The 17,070-nt window shown below is 42.6% G+C and overlaps 1 protein-coding gene across 2 annotated transcripts in view; it reads left to right on the forward strand.

Annotated features, from left to right (window-relative positions):
- The window catches only part of LOC139761829 (uncharacterized), a 72,381-nt gene that overhangs the window by 49,476 nt on the left and 5,835 nt on the right, over positions 1-17,070 (forward strand). The window contains exons 3-10 of one of the 2 annotated variants that reach the window (XM_071686352.1): positions 6,922-7,070; positions 10,026-10,143; positions 11,068-11,181; positions 11,687-11,823; positions 12,458-12,587; positions 15,423-15,545; positions 16,280-16,390; positions 16,793-16,910. In XM_071686352.1, coding sequence (XP_071542453.1) covers positions 6,922-7,070; positions 10,026-10,143; positions 11,068-11,181; positions 11,687-11,823; positions 12,458-12,587; positions 15,423-15,545; positions 16,280-16,390; positions 16,793-16,910 — 1,000 coding nt within the window. Of the gene's footprint in view, positions 1-6,921; positions 7,071-10,025; positions 10,144-11,067; positions 11,182-11,686; positions 11,824-12,457; positions 12,588-12,621; positions 14,602-15,422; positions 15,546-16,279; positions 16,391-16,792; positions 16,911-17,070 lie in introns of those variants that run through there. The other variant, XM_071686353.1, reaches the window with a different exon arrangement.

The following is a 17,070-nucleotide window of genomic DNA, read 5'->3' on the forward strand; positions in this document are numbered from 1 at the left end:
ATATATATATATATATATATATATATATACATATATATATATATATATATATATATTTCTTAATTCTAAATCTTATGAATTATTTATCCAGTCCCCAATGCAGCAGTATCTTGGCAAACTTTAAATAACATTTATGATAATATTAGCTTAATTTATCAGCCGAAAGAGAAGGTTGATGATGATAAGACGTCGTGGAGGACGAAAGTGTAAATAGAGAAGATAGGAAAACTTCAGAGAGAACTTCATGGAGCGCCAGGGATATATCCGGCTCTCTCTCTCTCTCTCTCTCTCTCTCTCTCTCTCTCTCTCTCTCTCTCTCTCTCTCTCTCTCTCTCTCTCTCTCTCTCTCTCTCTCTCTCTCTCTCTCATAAGAAAGGTAAAGTAAGATAAGTAAGAAATAGATAGATGAGATAGATGAGAAAGCTAAATGCGATATGTAAGAGATGAAAGCTAATCTAAGGGATAGGAAAGCTAAGATAAGATAGATAGGAAAGCTAAGATAAGATAGATAGGAAAGCTAAGACAAGATAGATAGACTAGATATGAATATCATAGAGTCACTCTATGCTAAGCCTTAAAACATGTTTGGAAATAAGGGCTAGACTCATACAGAAAGGAAATACATTGTCGACCTTTTAGACCATTGTGTCACAGTGGCAGGTGTGACAATACCTCCTTCTCCTTCCTCGCCAACATCAGCGTGACCTTGTCAGTCCTGCTGGTGACGTCAGCAAGCCCACCACCCCGATCGTTAGCTGGGGTGAGGGGAGGTGGGGAGGGGGAGGGGGAGGGGTGAGAGGAAGGGGTTGGGTGTGGTTATAGGTGTAGAATCGTCTGTTAGGGGAGGGAGAGGGGAATTATGTTCATATACTTGTGTGCATGTGTGTGCAATTGTGTGTGTGTGTGTGTGTGTGTGTGTGTGTGTGTGTGTGTGTGTGTGTGTGTGTGTGCCGTACCCAAAATGCCAGAAATCCAGATCTGAAAAACAAATGAAAGAATTTTACCCCTTGTTTCTTGTCATTGTTGGCGAATATCTGGATCAGTCGGTCTTATCTGTGTTCAATTATACGTCCAGTAGATAATCTAGTCCAGCTGGATGATTTAGAAAGGGTTGCTGTGTGGTCTGGTTATTCCATTGGGAAAATCAAATTAATTTGTGTTGAAGTTAATGGAACTCTGAATGAGGAATACTGAGGAACTGTATGAACAAGATAATGCATCAAAAATTACCTCAACAATACAAGAAATTTAATCTTTACTCTCAAGAGATTTTTCTCAACTCACAGTCATCAAAATACTAATCACACGAAACTTTCTCTTTCTCTTTCAGTTAAGATTTTCACGTACCAACAAGTTCCTTATATCCTTTGGGTCACACCCAGTACGCTGCCTGCCATGGTTATTGGTATTTCTCCACAACAGGTGTGCCAGAGATGACAACTTAGTGACTTATGCTTCAGGAACCTCATTCAAGAGTCTTATACCCAGTAAGGGGGTATTATAGAGTCTGTTTCATATACACAGAGAGGTTTGAGGACACGAAATAACGCCGAGTATGGTAGTTGACTTATAGCTAATCGCTGAGGAGAGACACTGGAAAGGAGAAGGAAGAGGAAGAGGAAGAGGAAGAGGAGGAGGAGGAGGTGGAGGAGGGTTGTAAAAGAGAAGGAGATCCTGGAAGGAAGGGAAGAAGATCATCTCGGGAAATCTGGTAGAGGAGAGGGCGGGAAAATTGATGTTCTGTGTTGCAATGCACAAAACTCTTCACCAAGTCACATATTTAGTCTTGCAGTGTTGTTCAGGATAACAGAGTTTGCCACTATTTCTGTAGATATCAGTATAACACAAAATCTCCACTATAATATGTCTCTAACTGCTACGAAAGCACAAACATTTCTTCTTTTTAGGTGGTAGTGTAAGAAAAGAAATCGACAATTTGAGATTCTGTAGAACGTAGCCTCGTAGTCATTTCATTTCAGGAAACATTTTTTCATTAAGTGTGAAGAACGAAGAGAGGAAAATCAATGATCTGTGATGTATGAGACAAAAACAATAATGATTTTTTTAGGGAAAACTAGAAGTGATCTAAGTATATATTAACACCTAAGCTTCTTGCTTAGAATATTCATGATAAGCTTTCAGAATTAAGCTTCTGTTCAGATCAAGCAGGAACACTTTGCTCGCGGACTGATACACTAACACACACTGACACCTACCCACACACACACACACACACACACACACACACACACACACACACACACACACAGTACCTGACAACCCTTTCAGAAGCCGATCACCATCTGGAACAGACTCGAACGGCGCTCGAGAAACACGTCTGCGTCATAGAGGCAAAAGTAAATCACAACTCGCACAGTTATCGTTCCCTGCTGGATAATGTCCTCCTTCAGACAATGGCATCAAGCCACCGTGCCATCTGGATGATTCAATGCAATGGGTATGATAAGGGGAGAGACCTTGGTGTCATTAGTACAATTCAAAGCTGTACGAATCACAGGCGAAGGCGAGAGCCAGTCTTCATCCTCTGGCGTAAGGCAATGAATCCCGAAACTACTTTTTTCCTAACTCAGTTTCCCTCTTTTTTTCCCCCTCACCTCCCCTTCTTCCCCCCCCCCCCCCTTCCTTCTCTATATCAACCTCTCTCTTCTTTTCGTCTCTCTCTCTGTGGCTCGCGGTCCCCCTCCTCAACTCTCCCGGTAACGAAGACGGATAGGTTTATCGAGCAGAAATGATGATATTTTCCGGGGAATCACTCCTCCCGGGACGACCCCCTCCTTCCCTTCCCTCCCTACCTCATACCCCTCAGCACCAGAGCCAACGAGCCCAACCCCCTCCCCAGTGACCAGAACACCACAATCCCCTCAAAGACTCAACATCGCCACCCTCTCTCGAACTCCTCCAGACTCCGTCTCCTTTGAAAAAGACAGAATCGTTGCACTACCTGATGCATCAAGAGGAAAAAGAAGGCGTTTTTATTATTTTTCTTTTTTTTCTAGCCATTCACGAGTCTGGAACGAATTCATTCTCAAAAAGCAAGTGTTAGGTTTTCTTATTTCTGAGGTGGGCGGAGTGCATAGGAAGAGGAGGCACAATGTATTCTGATATTACGATGCACACCTCGTACCGACAGCTGGCGCCTTGCACCCGTTTCGTAGCAAGTTGCATTTAAGCTCACACGACCATAATTTTGAGAAAATATCATTTAAGTTATGAAAAGTAGGGAGACTTAATGAGAATGGGAGCTTGAGGTTCATTCATCAACCAAGTATAGTTATTCATTAACACTCATTGAAGTTCCCTCCTCTTTCTTCCCTCAATGTAGATGGCTTCCTTCTGGAGGTTGTCCTCGAGCACCCTGGTGCGAATCTGGGCACGGAATTCCGGCAGCCACGCACGTACCACAGTTGCATAAAAAGATTAGCTGCAGCCGTAATGCCCTTGGGCCTGGAGTCCAGTCCTCTCCCAGCTTGCCAATGGTTCTTCATCAGCCGAGCGCCACCAACTATTTCTCCTACACGCCGACCACTAGGGAGTCGCTGCCTCTTCGATGAGTGTCTGTTGTTGGTTCTGACGGACGATCCTGCGTGGAAATGTATCTTGGTCGGAGGAAGTTGCTAAGTCTGGTTTACCTCACTGCAGACGACAGGACTAGAGGGGAAAATTCTCCTGATTTCAGTAGTTTTATTCTGTAAATGCAGCTAATATTTACCGGTAAATAAGGAAAGGGCGATGAGTGACTCGGTTCCTCTAGCATATGAACTCTCACTTCTTCAAAGAGGATATCTGGGGTAAGCAAACTTGTACCTCTATTAGGGAGTGGATGAATGCTGAATCTGGGCTTCTGGGTTCAAACTTTTTCCCTCCCTAGGACCTGCATCTGAATTTCTTTTAAGTATATCGTTGGAAAACCCTGAGGTCATTTACTGGTTCTTTCAGGTTATATGCAGGATGTCTTCTGTTCTGCCTTGGATCTGTGTCTCTGATATGAAAAGAAAATACGAAGGAATTCAAAGGAATTCAAACATCAGTGGATCACTGGATCCCTTCCTTCGAGGTTGCTTGAGATATCGAAAAATCGGTTCATACCTTATATTTATTCAATTGTTTCTAAGACAACAATCCAGAACCTCTACGTCCACAGCAGATGACTCGATGAGGTGTTTAGCTGAGGTTCCTCGCGGTATGACGGGGCTCCTGCAACACCGCGACACACCAGCCACCTAGCTAAGAGTAGTTGAGTGGTATTAACGCAGACCGACGCGCACGGCCACGCTCTCTTCCTGGTTAATAGTACAGAGTCTGTCAGCGTAGCACATCTGCCACCATCCCTCTGGCGAAGAGCCAATCTAAACTTAATTGCCTCTGTCGGCGAAGAAGGAACTTTTCTTCCTCCTTCACTTCCTCCTCTTCCTCCTACTTTTCCTCCTTTCCTTTGAGTTAACTATGAGATTTCACTTAATTTCTAGGATGACCTGGCCCCACATCTTTCCTCTTTATCTTCCATAGATAACACTGGGTCAGTGATCCAGAGATCAAGCCTCCGCTGCAAGGGTAATGTGGTTGATTTATACCTGCTGTATCATGTAACTCAGACGCACGTCATGGGGAACAAGGGTAATGGTCTGCGGTGAAAGGAAGTTCGGCCTGAAATATGTATGGCGTCGCATCTGGCTGGGATATGGGGGATGTGTGATCTGGGAGCCATCCAAACCAGGTTCTTAAAGTATTTGCAACTGTTTGAAGACCATTCGCATGCTGGCACTCTCCCACACACTCACACTCACTTACCCCCACAATAAAAAACATTATCATGAATCATTCAATTTGTCAAAGATAAAAGAAGCAGATCTGCCTCTCAGACAGGGGATGGAGAGAAGGGACGGCGGGCTAGGTCTATGACAAGATGGGTCGGATGCAGTTTCTTAACAACTTTAGTAAGCCAGCCACGGTCACGTACGCAAACATCCCTCAGTCAGCAGCTCTTGTTGCATGTTGGCCGTGACTGATGTCTTAAGGTTAGCAGATAGCACTGACACTGATGGCTGTGCTCCCCATACGAACCATGACTCTATATCCAAGACGATATATATATATGCACTGGGTTCCTCCCGTTGGCATCTCTGATTCTGGCCATAACTTATCCTGTTTCTGACCATCACATCAACCTTCTGACCTAAGACGTCATAGTCGCCGTGGCTACAGTGGATCGCTGGACACATGTATTGGTCGAGGGCTTCAGGATAAGTAGTAATATTTCAAGACTGATGCCATTGTGTACTTTTCTATGGACTGGCGAAACGATATCTGTCCCTCACTTAGAAAAAGAGTGAACGTAAATTCTTGTTTTATGTCAATAAAATCTTTATATAACGTCATGTAGTACACTGACTAATACAAATTGTTCTGCACTCTGATTATAACGCCTTTCCATCTGGATTGTTAGATCTTTTCTCCTCGCAAACAGCCCTGTGATGTGATGAAGACGAACACAGTTGCTATTGTTTCGAGACGGGAGTTGTGAGACGTGTTTTGATAAGACGCTGCCACACTCGATCAAGATCAGAGGGAATGAAGCACACCTCAGGTCCAGCCCCCAACTCTCTAGTGCCTCGTATCCGAAAATATAAACATGAGATATTCGAATCCAGCGAAGCCTCAACTTACACTCGAAACAGTGAAACGTTTATTCGGGTCTTTGTGCTTTGATATCCCCTAAAATAGTAATCATGCATATATTGTCTCAGATTTTAATAAGAGACTCATTGAACTAAAGAGGATGAGGAGGCGAAGAGGCTGTTGAAGAGGTTTGGAGACTTGGTGAGCGCATGCGACCCTGCTCGATACAGCTTCGAATCGTTCTTGCTGGTGGTGAGTTATTGGAAGGGTTACCGCTCGCAGCCTCCGGCCCTCGTCCGATACCGTCGCCAGGGTACATCTGTCTTGGGTTTATCTCTCCTCTCACGTTTCCTGTTTCGCGTCCTGGTGATCTCTCCCCTCCTCCCTAACGCCAACCTCTCTCTCTCTCTCTCTCTCTCTCTCTCTCTCTCTCTCTCTCTCTCTCTCTCTCTCTCTCTCTCTCTCTCTCTCTCTCTCTCTCTCTCTCTCTCTCTCTCTCCTCCGCCCACTCTTTGACTATCTTTATACACACACATTCTCTCTCTCTCTCTCTCTCTCTCTCTCTCTCTCTCTCTCTCTCTCTCTCTCTCTCTCTCTCTCTCTCTCTCTCTCTCTCTCTCTCACACCCTCTCACCTTTGTAACTTGTCATTCGAGATGTATATATGCAAAATTCACAGACTAAACATGCAAATTCAATTTGCCCGCACAATCAACCCCCCAGCAAATTTTGGGCATTTTCCATCTCTATTACTTTTCCTTTTTTTTTTCTTTTTTGGTTTTGTGGAGCATCGTGATCGCGTCATTGTTGGAATCACATATTCTGAATCGAGTTTACATTCTTCGCATGTATGTCAGTACGCTCCCCGCATAGTTCATCTGCACGTAAGACTTAGCCTTGAAGAAAGGCGTTGAGCAATTGAATAGATGTATATAGATGTATATAGATGTATATAAACATATGTCTTTATGGTATTTCTTGACTCAGTGCTTCGGGGATTTGTCGTCATAGGGGCAATTTCTCTGAAATTATGGAAAGTTCAGAATTAGCTACAGTATCTGAAATTAAAAGCGAGATTATTCAGAGCTCTTTCAGCATTTACATTAACAATGAATGTGTTTAGCTCCAAGATGAATTCGTATTTTTATGGTATACGTATGTGTGTGTGTGTGTGTGTGTGTGTGTGTGTGTGTGTAGATAGATAGATCGATAGGTAGATAGATAGATAACCCAACATCCTTTCCAACAGTCTATGGCTTGTCAGTATTCCTCTTCTCCTCCTCAGATGCGTCGCTGGCGTTGGAATGGCCTATGAGATTCTCCCTCTCGATCAACGGGGCGGTGACTGCCTACCGTCTCTCCCTCACACATCCCCAACACCACCATCCGTTTGTCTCCACCACGATGTACCACGTCAAGAACCTACGTCACCAGGTGGGTGTCGGGAAAGCTCTCGCTGACGCTCAGGAAAAAAAAAAATATATCACCTAATTTCAGTTGGTCTCTCGCTGATGCTCAGGATTTACCCAATTTTAGTTGGTCTTCCATTGTTATGCATACGACGGTGCTTTAAATATGTGTCTCACTGACCAATAGGGAAAAGGACAAAGAGCTCAGAGAAGGAACGGAGTTGCTCGAGCGAAAAATAGCCGAGCAAGCATGACTTAACAACTGAGAAATATCCACATTTAGCTGCTGCATCTTTATGACTAGTTTTCCTGCGCCGCTGTAGCGAGGCACTGAAATGTTTCACAGATCTGTGGTGATCTGCATCTTAACAAACCGATCGTTTGAACACGTTGAAAAAAAAAAGATCTATGAGTACATTTCACATACGTTTAAAATTCCTGTTGAATCCACAATCGCTTAGAGTAAACATCCATTTGATTTGGCCATACAAGAAGTTCTCTCAAGAATACAAACATACCACCATTCTCTCGTTCACTGAGAGACAGAAGACTTCTGTAGGCACGAGTATATCTCTCCCCTCCTGTGTTGCCTCCATGCCGCCCATTCCAGGCGCAGGATGTGACTTCGGGTACCATTATACCATTCATGATCTCCAGGAGCGGGCGAGGAGCTAGGCAGAACAAGAGGTAAACAGACGTTGGTCGTCCAGTGTATTTTCCCCCACCGATGAACACGTCCTCCGGGGAATCTGGGGCTTCTGTTTATCATGATTTCAAAAGCGACTACCATTGCTGGGACGACTTAACATGACGCTCCGAGACAAAGAGGAATGTCTTCTTCTTCTTCGGCTTCTTCTTCTTCTTCTTCTTCTTCTTCTTCTTCTTCTTCTTCTTCTTCTTACATTTGTGTTCAAAGAACAGATTCCGTTGCCTGTAGAGTGAGTGATCTTAAAGTGAGGATATATGCTCTGTAAGCCATCTTAGAGTGAGTGCTATTGCTTGTTCTGTGAGCTGTCTTAGAGTGAGTGCTCCTCTGCATGAGTGATGGGAGAGCGAATGACGTCGTCTGCTTCATAAAGTGCTTCAAGAGCGAGTGCTGTTGCTCAGCTAGTGTCTAATCACAGAACGCCATGACATTTATATAGATTACTTATCTTCTTCCTGACCATTGATAACGCTTGAGAATGAACAGGATATTACCCTTCCATCATTCCGTATGACTCTCCCTACTTTTTATTCAAGGTTTCCAACAATTCTCAATGCGTAGGATACCGAGCAACAGCAATAACCTCCTCGTCAACATTGCAAACCTCACCTGCAGCTTCCCTCATCTCTACTACTCCACTCCCACTTCGCCACGTTCGTCTGTTTGTCATCCACAACAGCTCCCAGGGAACTGGTGGCTGAGAGCTGAGATGCTGAGAGGATACGCGTGTGCGTGTGTGTGTGTGAGAGTTGAAGAAATGTCTGTTGCGCAACTGAAGGGATGAAATACACTCGCAACTGCTTTCGTGGATTAATGAAGACATACATAGATTCTATGAAAAGGTCTGTTCGGCAATAGTATATCGAAGGCCTTCAAACTGTTGTCATTTGGGAAATAGACAGTAGAATCTAAGAACTGACTCCTTGCATCGCCGGTCACAAAATACTCGACGTCATCTTCCCATGCAGAGAAATGATACAAAACCCGTACGTAAAATCCATCACTGGACAGCACTGAAGTGGAGGTACCTCTAGCACGACCATCCGTAGCCACAGACGTTGCTACACCTCGCTCAGATATCTGAGCTAAAGTTAGAGACAATAGTCTGTCCCATCCTCGTTGAACACCGTCTGCTCTGTATCTCCAAGTTTAATTAATCTGCCGGAAAGTTTGCACTACGTATGTCGAGGGTGTATCAATTTCTGCTGGGGATACCGAGCAGTAGTCAGTCATGCAGTGTTTAGTGAATTTCTTCTACAGTTCTGATCATGTAAACTGCAGGACAATATATACCTGGTGGCGGGTGAGGCCAACCACTACACACAACGGAAGACCAAATGCATCGACGTGTTTATCTCAGACTCTTGTGTAACCTGTGGTCTTTGTGCTGTAAATTACAGTCGTACAGTCTACCTGGACCTAAATATTGTGTATGATGAACATAACATTATTAATACGTTTGAAACATCTGATATTTTTCGGTATAACCTTTAGATGAATGACTTTACTCATAACGTTTCCACGAACTAAGTTCCCCTATGATCAAAAGCATCGTTTTCTATTACCTGTATGTAAGTGTATGCCCTCTATTTTATGACCCCATGTGAGTGTGACGACCTTTCATAAGTCTACTCTCCATGACTCTGTTATTTATGTATATATATCTCTGTAACCTTTTAAGGACTATGTATAACCTCTCTATGACCATACGGATTTTTATTTGTAACATTGCATTGCCTCTAAATAAATCTATATAGAAACTACAAATTTGTACGACCTCCATATAAAGTTCTAAGACCTCTACTTGACTAGACATCTGAATGATCACCTCTGACCTTCCTGTCAGTTCTGTGTGACCCTTGTATAAGACGGCATAACTTATGAACGACTGTGTAACGAGTGTATGATTGTTTAAACACTGTGACTGTATATCTATGTTCCTTGGATAATCCTCCTCTGCATAAACCTGTTGAAAAATGTATAAACTCTGTATAACTGTGTATGATTTCCAGACGACTGCTTAACCCCTTTACGATTGTATGTGACCTGTGAACAACTTTGTTAGGCGTGTATGATATATTATTTCTATATGACCTCAATAATTTTTTATCGTCTGCATAGCCTTGTCCAAATGCTATATGCCTTTACATGATTCTCTATATAATATTGTATGACTTTATACGACCCCTGATGCAAACTGACGTAACTTTTGCACGACTCGGATATAACGTAGCATGACCTCTCTCTCTCTCTCTCTCTCAACTCCACTTGCAGTTCGAGGGGCTTGGGAGCAACATGACCTATGCAGGGCGCCTCTTGGCCCTTGTGGGGAAGCACCACTGGCCTTACAACCTCCTCAACTTCACCATCTCCTCACCATCGCTACTCACAGGTATGTGTCTACCAGTACGAAGAGGACGACTCCGACATGTGTAGTTTGGTTTATCAATACGTGTCTAGTATGTATAGTCCATTTTGCGTACTGCATTCTTGCATTCATTATGCTTGGCATACCTGTTGATATACATGTGTATGATATATATTTTTCTCTATCTTTGGAGTATATGCACTAGGTAGATTTACATTCTGAATTGCTTCTTTATTCATTTCTTTGGCGATGGAACACACACGCACACACACACACACACACACACACACACACACACACACACACACATATATATATATATATATATATATATATATATATATATATATATATATATATATATATATATATATAGCGTTAGTTTACAGAGTTTTAGAACATTATTCTACCATGATTTTCATTTCTACAATATTTGCATACGTTTATTTCCAGATGAAAACTTTAATAGAATTTAATTACATAGAAATATTTACGTTTGATGTGTGCTGGGATAGAATCGCTTGGTATTGTATAAAATTTTTGCAGTACTGAGCTTTTATGTATAACTATGTATAATTAATCCTTTTTTTATTTTTGCTGAAGATCCTTTTATGGCTTAGTTCTTTTCAGTAAATAATTGGATGATGACATAATGATTTCTCTTGCTCACGACCACATCTCGAGGGTCGTTGACACATTTGTGTCAATGAACGACACAGATTCCAAAGCCAAGATCTGTGTTAGCCAATAGACGTCACAGACATGACACACATAGACCAACGCTCAGTCGTTCGTTAGTCAATGAAGGACACAGAGGATGATGACACGAAGACTTAAAGATCAATCGTGTATTGATCATTGCTCGTTAGAGATAACGTATTAATCATCGCTCAGTAGTGTTGTTGGTAAGGCAGGTAACGTGTGTGGTTCTTTCCCCCAACTGGTCAGGTCTGGGGTTAGGTCAGCGGGCTTCTTACGAGAGGAAACGTAGCGCCACAGCCGACCTCACCGCCATCAGTGTCTCCGTCAGGCTCCGCTGGTCCCCCACGCCCTTCCGCACAGGTAAGGCTGGCGACGGAGAGGCAAAAAGAAAAGGATTGCCATGAGGACATTTACACAGGTGAAGAACGTCTTAATGAATGGTGGATTTCAGGTACTGATGTATATCGAGACACTGCATTAGGATTTCCAATTTTTCATTCTAGGTTTTACATGGAATTGTACTGTTTCCAAGTCATGTGAGTCTTTCTCAGTAAACTTTATGAACAAGATCATTAAATCTGCTTTGAGTCAGAAAACTTGGGAGCCATGGGTAGTTCCTCTTTGATAGAAGCAGCGTATTTTGAGTGGATATCAGTCACTAGAAATTCCTTAAGTGAAAAAATCATTCATTCCATTCGATATTACTTTTAATTAGAGTTTTCAAAATGAATTGATAGTAAGAGAGCAGAAAACGTGGTGAGGGACTGCGTCAGACACTTAATACGATTACAACAACGGATGTAATCCCAGACTTTTTCAAAGTATGTGACGCAATCACATGCCATTTGAATTACGTCTCCTGCAGGCGGGTTTCCACCACGGTTCTCTGACGAGGATGGTCCCCCAGAGCCAGCTGTGAAGCCCATCGGTTACCGACTGCGGGTGTGGGATCGCAAGCGGCTCATCTGGCAGGTCAACACAGCAGTCCACGCCAGGGATAATGTAAGTGACCCACTCCCCGATCTCAGGCAAAGGGCTTAGGACATAAAGCATATATACATAATTCCTAATAGTCCACGGGGAAAATGAAACACGTTAAGTTCCTAAGTGCACTTTCGTGTAATAATCACATCATCAGGGGAGACACAAGAGAGAAATATAACAGTCAGTTGATATACAACGAAGATTCGAAGCTAAGACGCCATTTGGTAAACATGCAATTGCCCAATTGGACAATCGCATGTTTACCAAATGCCGTCCTAGCTACGTCTCTTCGTTGTGTATAAACTTTCTGTTATATTTCTCTCTCGTGTCTCCCCTGATGATGTGATTATTACACGAAAGTGCACTTGGGAACTTATCGTGTTTCATTTTCCCCGTGGACTCTTAGGTATATAAATACATGTGTGTGTGTGTGTGTGTGTGTGTTTGTGTGTGTGTGTGTGTGGGTGGGTGAGTGTGTGCGCGTGAAAATTGAAATATTCTGTGACATAGTAATCATAATAATCTATGTAAACGCATAGACATTAATATATTCTTTATCTCTCTCTCTGTCTCTCATTCCTCATCTCTCCCTTCCTATCACGCCCTATGATCCCCCCTCACTCCCGCGGCTAACAACGCTCTCCTGCTGTAGGGCTGTGAGGCGGCGATCGGTGGGCTGGCGCTCGACGCGACCTACAAAGTCACGCTGGAGGCGCTGCTGGAGGAGGACCAGCCCGGCACTACCCTCTCCTTCTCCATGGACGCGGGCGCGCTCCATGTCGGTGAGCACTGGGAAGGGGGACAGTGGTGTGAGGGGTACAGGTGATGATGATGGTGATGGTGATGATAATGACTGGTGATGATGATGATGATGATAATGATTGGTGATAATGGTTGGCAATGATAATGATGATGATTGGTGACGATAATTGGTGATGATGATGATAATTGGTGATGATGATGACGATGATGATAATGATGATGATTGGTGAAGATAGTGATGATGGTAACTTAGCAAACTGGTATAGTTTTTTTTTTCTTGTTCGACGTGACGAAAACTAGAGAGGTTTGAATTTCATCAATAATTACCCATTAGCGTTTTTACAAAGGTCATCACAAGAGCGTCGGATATAGGGTTGCTACACTGTCGTAAAAATCTACGAAGCATTTTTCATGTATTCGGCATTTTTTTCTCATGTCAGCTTCACTGGGGACATAAAAATTTTGGTTGGTGAGTTTTTGATTTACAAATTTTTGCAACTATGCATGATTATTTTCAGTGATTTGTTTACCGTGGGTAAAAGCCATCAGATAGATTTGCATATATCAATGGAATAATCACATTAATTTTCAGTGTTTTATCTTTTATTCACAAAAATCATATCATACATTTACCATTCCCGACCTGGATTAATTCCATAAAGTATATTATATATGGTAAGTGATCAGATTACATTGGTTACATGGAATTTCTCTTCTCATTCTACTCATCCCATCTTCTCTAGGCATATTAAGGAATGAAGTCAAGAATTTTCTTCAAATTTCCCCCCAAGATGCATCTCGTCTTTTTTTTTTATTAAGTTCCATCACAATTTTCCTTTTCTTTCTTTCTTTTCTATCGTCCATACGAACACTACAAGTTACTTTTTGTTCCTACGTGTACCATTCCCACTTGTACCTTTGTGGTTATGGTCGTAAAGGTAGACACATTTTGTGGGCTAGATTTAGGACCTTTGCACTATTTTCAAAACCAGCGAGGTGGATGAAAGTTAGGTAATCATATCTAATTAGTCAAGCAACCCCAAATTATATATATAATGACAGTTAAAAAGCTATGTTGTGTACGTAGTGGTAAGTACATATATATGAGGTCAGAAGTAGACAACATCACCATCTTAAATGCGATGAATATATTTACATTTCCCATTTAAGTAATATAAGTATGTCTGGCATGTTCAGATCTGTGTATTTTTTTTGGAAAGTTTATGGCAATGGGAACAGAATCTAGGCGTAAAATATACCTCTAAAATCAACTGATATGGATCTATTACAATGAGTTTTAACTTTTAACACCCTCAATTCATTTTCTTTGTCAGCCTGCAAACCAGATTTATGCTGGACACAATTGAACGATGCAAATTGTCTCACACACCATCGGGACAATGACATATGCTTCACATTTTCCCTCTATTTATATTCATATCACCGTATGTAACCCGTTTTTAGGTCTTTTTGTTACATGCATTTTCGACTTGATGTATAACAGCCTTATCACTGTTAATCGACACGTAGTTATCATTGTCATAACCTGAAACAAAGGTTTTTAAAGGGAGTTAACGATGTTGTTTATTTCATCCCTGGATAGACGTGCGTGTAAACACCTGTTCGAAGCTTCGAATTACCAGTCACCCAAGCGGGACGGAGGTACGTTACCGACCATATCACACAGGATATGAGAAGTAAACGGACTCATCTTCTTATAAAAGGCGTCGTGGATCTCCCTGAGGCAGTTCCAACACCTCATAAAAGCCCAGTAATCTAAATGTAACTCTTTATCGAATCCGGTGTCGAAACTTGGTTCTATACGAACCTGAATTTCAGAAGGTGACAACACACAAATGACCCGCGCTTGGCATAGTCTGACTGCTTGGTGTGAGGCTCCTCCTACTTGGGCTGGTCGCATGGTGGATGGACATGTCTATTCATTAGGCGGTCGGCCTCGGAGGGAGGTGGTCATCCTTCAGGATCGGCTGCGCCATGGTGTTGAGTCGGCGGACCTCCGACTAACTATCTATTGTGTGTGCATGTCATGGTGGAAGCCTGTCCCTAACCTGTCCTAGCTTCTCGCATTCTTGGGTAAAATGCCGACTGGGTGGTATTTGCCGCCCAATACCCACAAATCTTTTATTTCCAATACTTATATCTATTATCTATATTATTATTACATCAAAATCACATATATACTTTCTTTTTAATAGGTATTTAGGAATGATATGTCATACATTAAATAGGGTTGCAGGCCTAATGACAAACAACAACTGACTGCTTACCTTTCTAGACCAACACACCACAACAGCAGCGGTGCACGCACACCAATACACACACACACACACCCTGTGAGCTGGGAATGTCTCAACGAGGCACTGGTTACGTACATTCAGGTAACCACCCACTCTTTCTCTAGGAATATTAATCTTGTGAAGTGCATTTGGTATGATGGATATCTAAAGCAACTCTTATATACATATGTTCCCTTATCTTTTGCTAAAAACGTTTACTGTGACTTAAAACGAGTGTGAAAAAGAAACGAAAATATTTATAAAAAAACGTTTTCCTCCTGATCACTTGAGTTTTACCTTTTTTTTCTCTCTTTCTTTATCTCTTCTCTTTTTAGAATAGAAGAATTTTCTATCACCTCCCTTCCTTTGTTATCATGGTACTTATTTACATAACTAAGACTGGATGATTGTGGTGTACCCTGTGTTCTCTTAGTCATCATCATCACCTCATAAAGATAACCCTCTCCTCGTAGACCACCAGCTCTTCTGTTATCAATGTTATCTTATCTCTCTCTCTCTCTCGTTCTTTCCCACGTATTCCCTCCTCCCCTGCGACAGCCGGCGGAGGGCTGACTACAGATGGGGTGTCGGAGTGTTACTCGGGTCTTCAAGTCCGCTGCCCGAACTCAGAGCGATGCGTCTCTCCTTACTGGATCTGCGACGGTGCCCCAGACTGCCCAGGTAAGGTTAGCTTAGGTTAGGTTAGGATAAGTCTGTTGTTTACGGTGACTGTGGTGAGATATGCTTACGGAGGTGATTAGACCATGCAGCCAGGTCACCAGTGCTACGATGGTTTGGTTAGATCATTCAATTGGCAATTCGTCAGCATGAGATGATGCACTGTCGTTTAGATATTACGTATTGCCAAGTACGTGTGCGGAATGAGAGAGTCTGTCTCCCTCACGTACTTTACGGGCAAGTAGTGTTGATGAGAGGGACTTGTTTAACTATGAGAGGTCAGGTATCTTGATGACTAAAAGGTTGTTTAGCTACAGTCAAATTGATGGTATTTCTTTCCTTTTTGACAGAGTGTTGGATGTCCAAAGCGCATTTTCAAATGTTGGTTTGCTTACATACTTCTAGTTAAGTGGATAAGTTCTGGAAGGGAGTTTAAATATGGTTTAAGTAATGAGTTAAGTAGGTCAGTTACGTAGCTGGTTCGTACCGATATGGTATCGTAGATGATCGCTGATTGTGTATTACTCTAGGTATGGGCTGGTAAATAGCTATGATCAGATTAATAATCATGTGTGTGACTGATAGATATTCGTTAATTACCTTGTCAATTAATCATGACTAACTAGTTAGGCGACTATCAATTAGGTAATTAGTTGTGTGTAGCTATTGATACATGGGAGTACGAGAGGTACAAGATACTGTAACGTCCCATGACCTGTGTTGACCTCTGTCTGCAGACGGCGAGGACGAGGTTGGGTGCGACAAGACGCCGTGCGACGGCTTCCGCTGCTGGGACGACACTTGCGTTGCAGCGGCATGGCGCTGCGACGGCCAACGAGACTGTCAAGGTGTGTCACCTCACCCCTTTCTCTCTCTCCCTCCCGCCTCCCTCCCGCTAACCTAAACCACCTCCCCCCTTCACCTCCTCCCTAACCTAACCCAGCCTCCCCAACGCCCCTCCCCCACAAAACCTTGCCTCTAAACTCATTATAATCATTATCATTGGTATCATTGTTGTTATTGTTAGTCGTAACAATACTACAAGTGATACTAGTTGTTGAAGTAACAGTAGTAGTAGTAGTAGCATTATTGTTATAATTACCCTTTTCATTATCACAGTAATTATCATTAATATCATTACTATATCCAAAAGAATACAGTTATTAAAACATTCTTTAATCTACGTCGTAAAGTTACACCCACTACGAGAATGGTACGTGGAAACACTGTTAACGAAGACCTTCCTGCAGATGGTGACGACGAGTACGCGTGTCCGCACTGCGGCTCTGAGGAGCTACGATGCCCCAGGGGCGGTGCATGCCTCAGCCACAACGCCACCTGCGACGGAGTCTACCACTGCCAAGACGGGTTGGTCATCCTCGACTCTCTCTCTCTCTCTCTCTCTTCATGAGCTAAGAAAAAATCATCTTCAAATGTCAAGAAAATCCGATTTCTTCTCTCTTTTTTTTTCTCTCATTTTGTCATTGTCCAGTATGGCAGACATGGTAATTTCTGCGTGAACATTGTA

This window comes from Panulirus ornatus, chromosome 42 (genome assembly GCF_036320965.1).
Source record: "Panulirus ornatus isolate Po-2019 chromosome 42, ASM3632096v1, whole genome shotgun sequence".
NCBI lineage: Eukaryota > Metazoa > Arthropoda > Malacostraca > Decapoda > Palinuridae > Panulirus > Panulirus ornatus.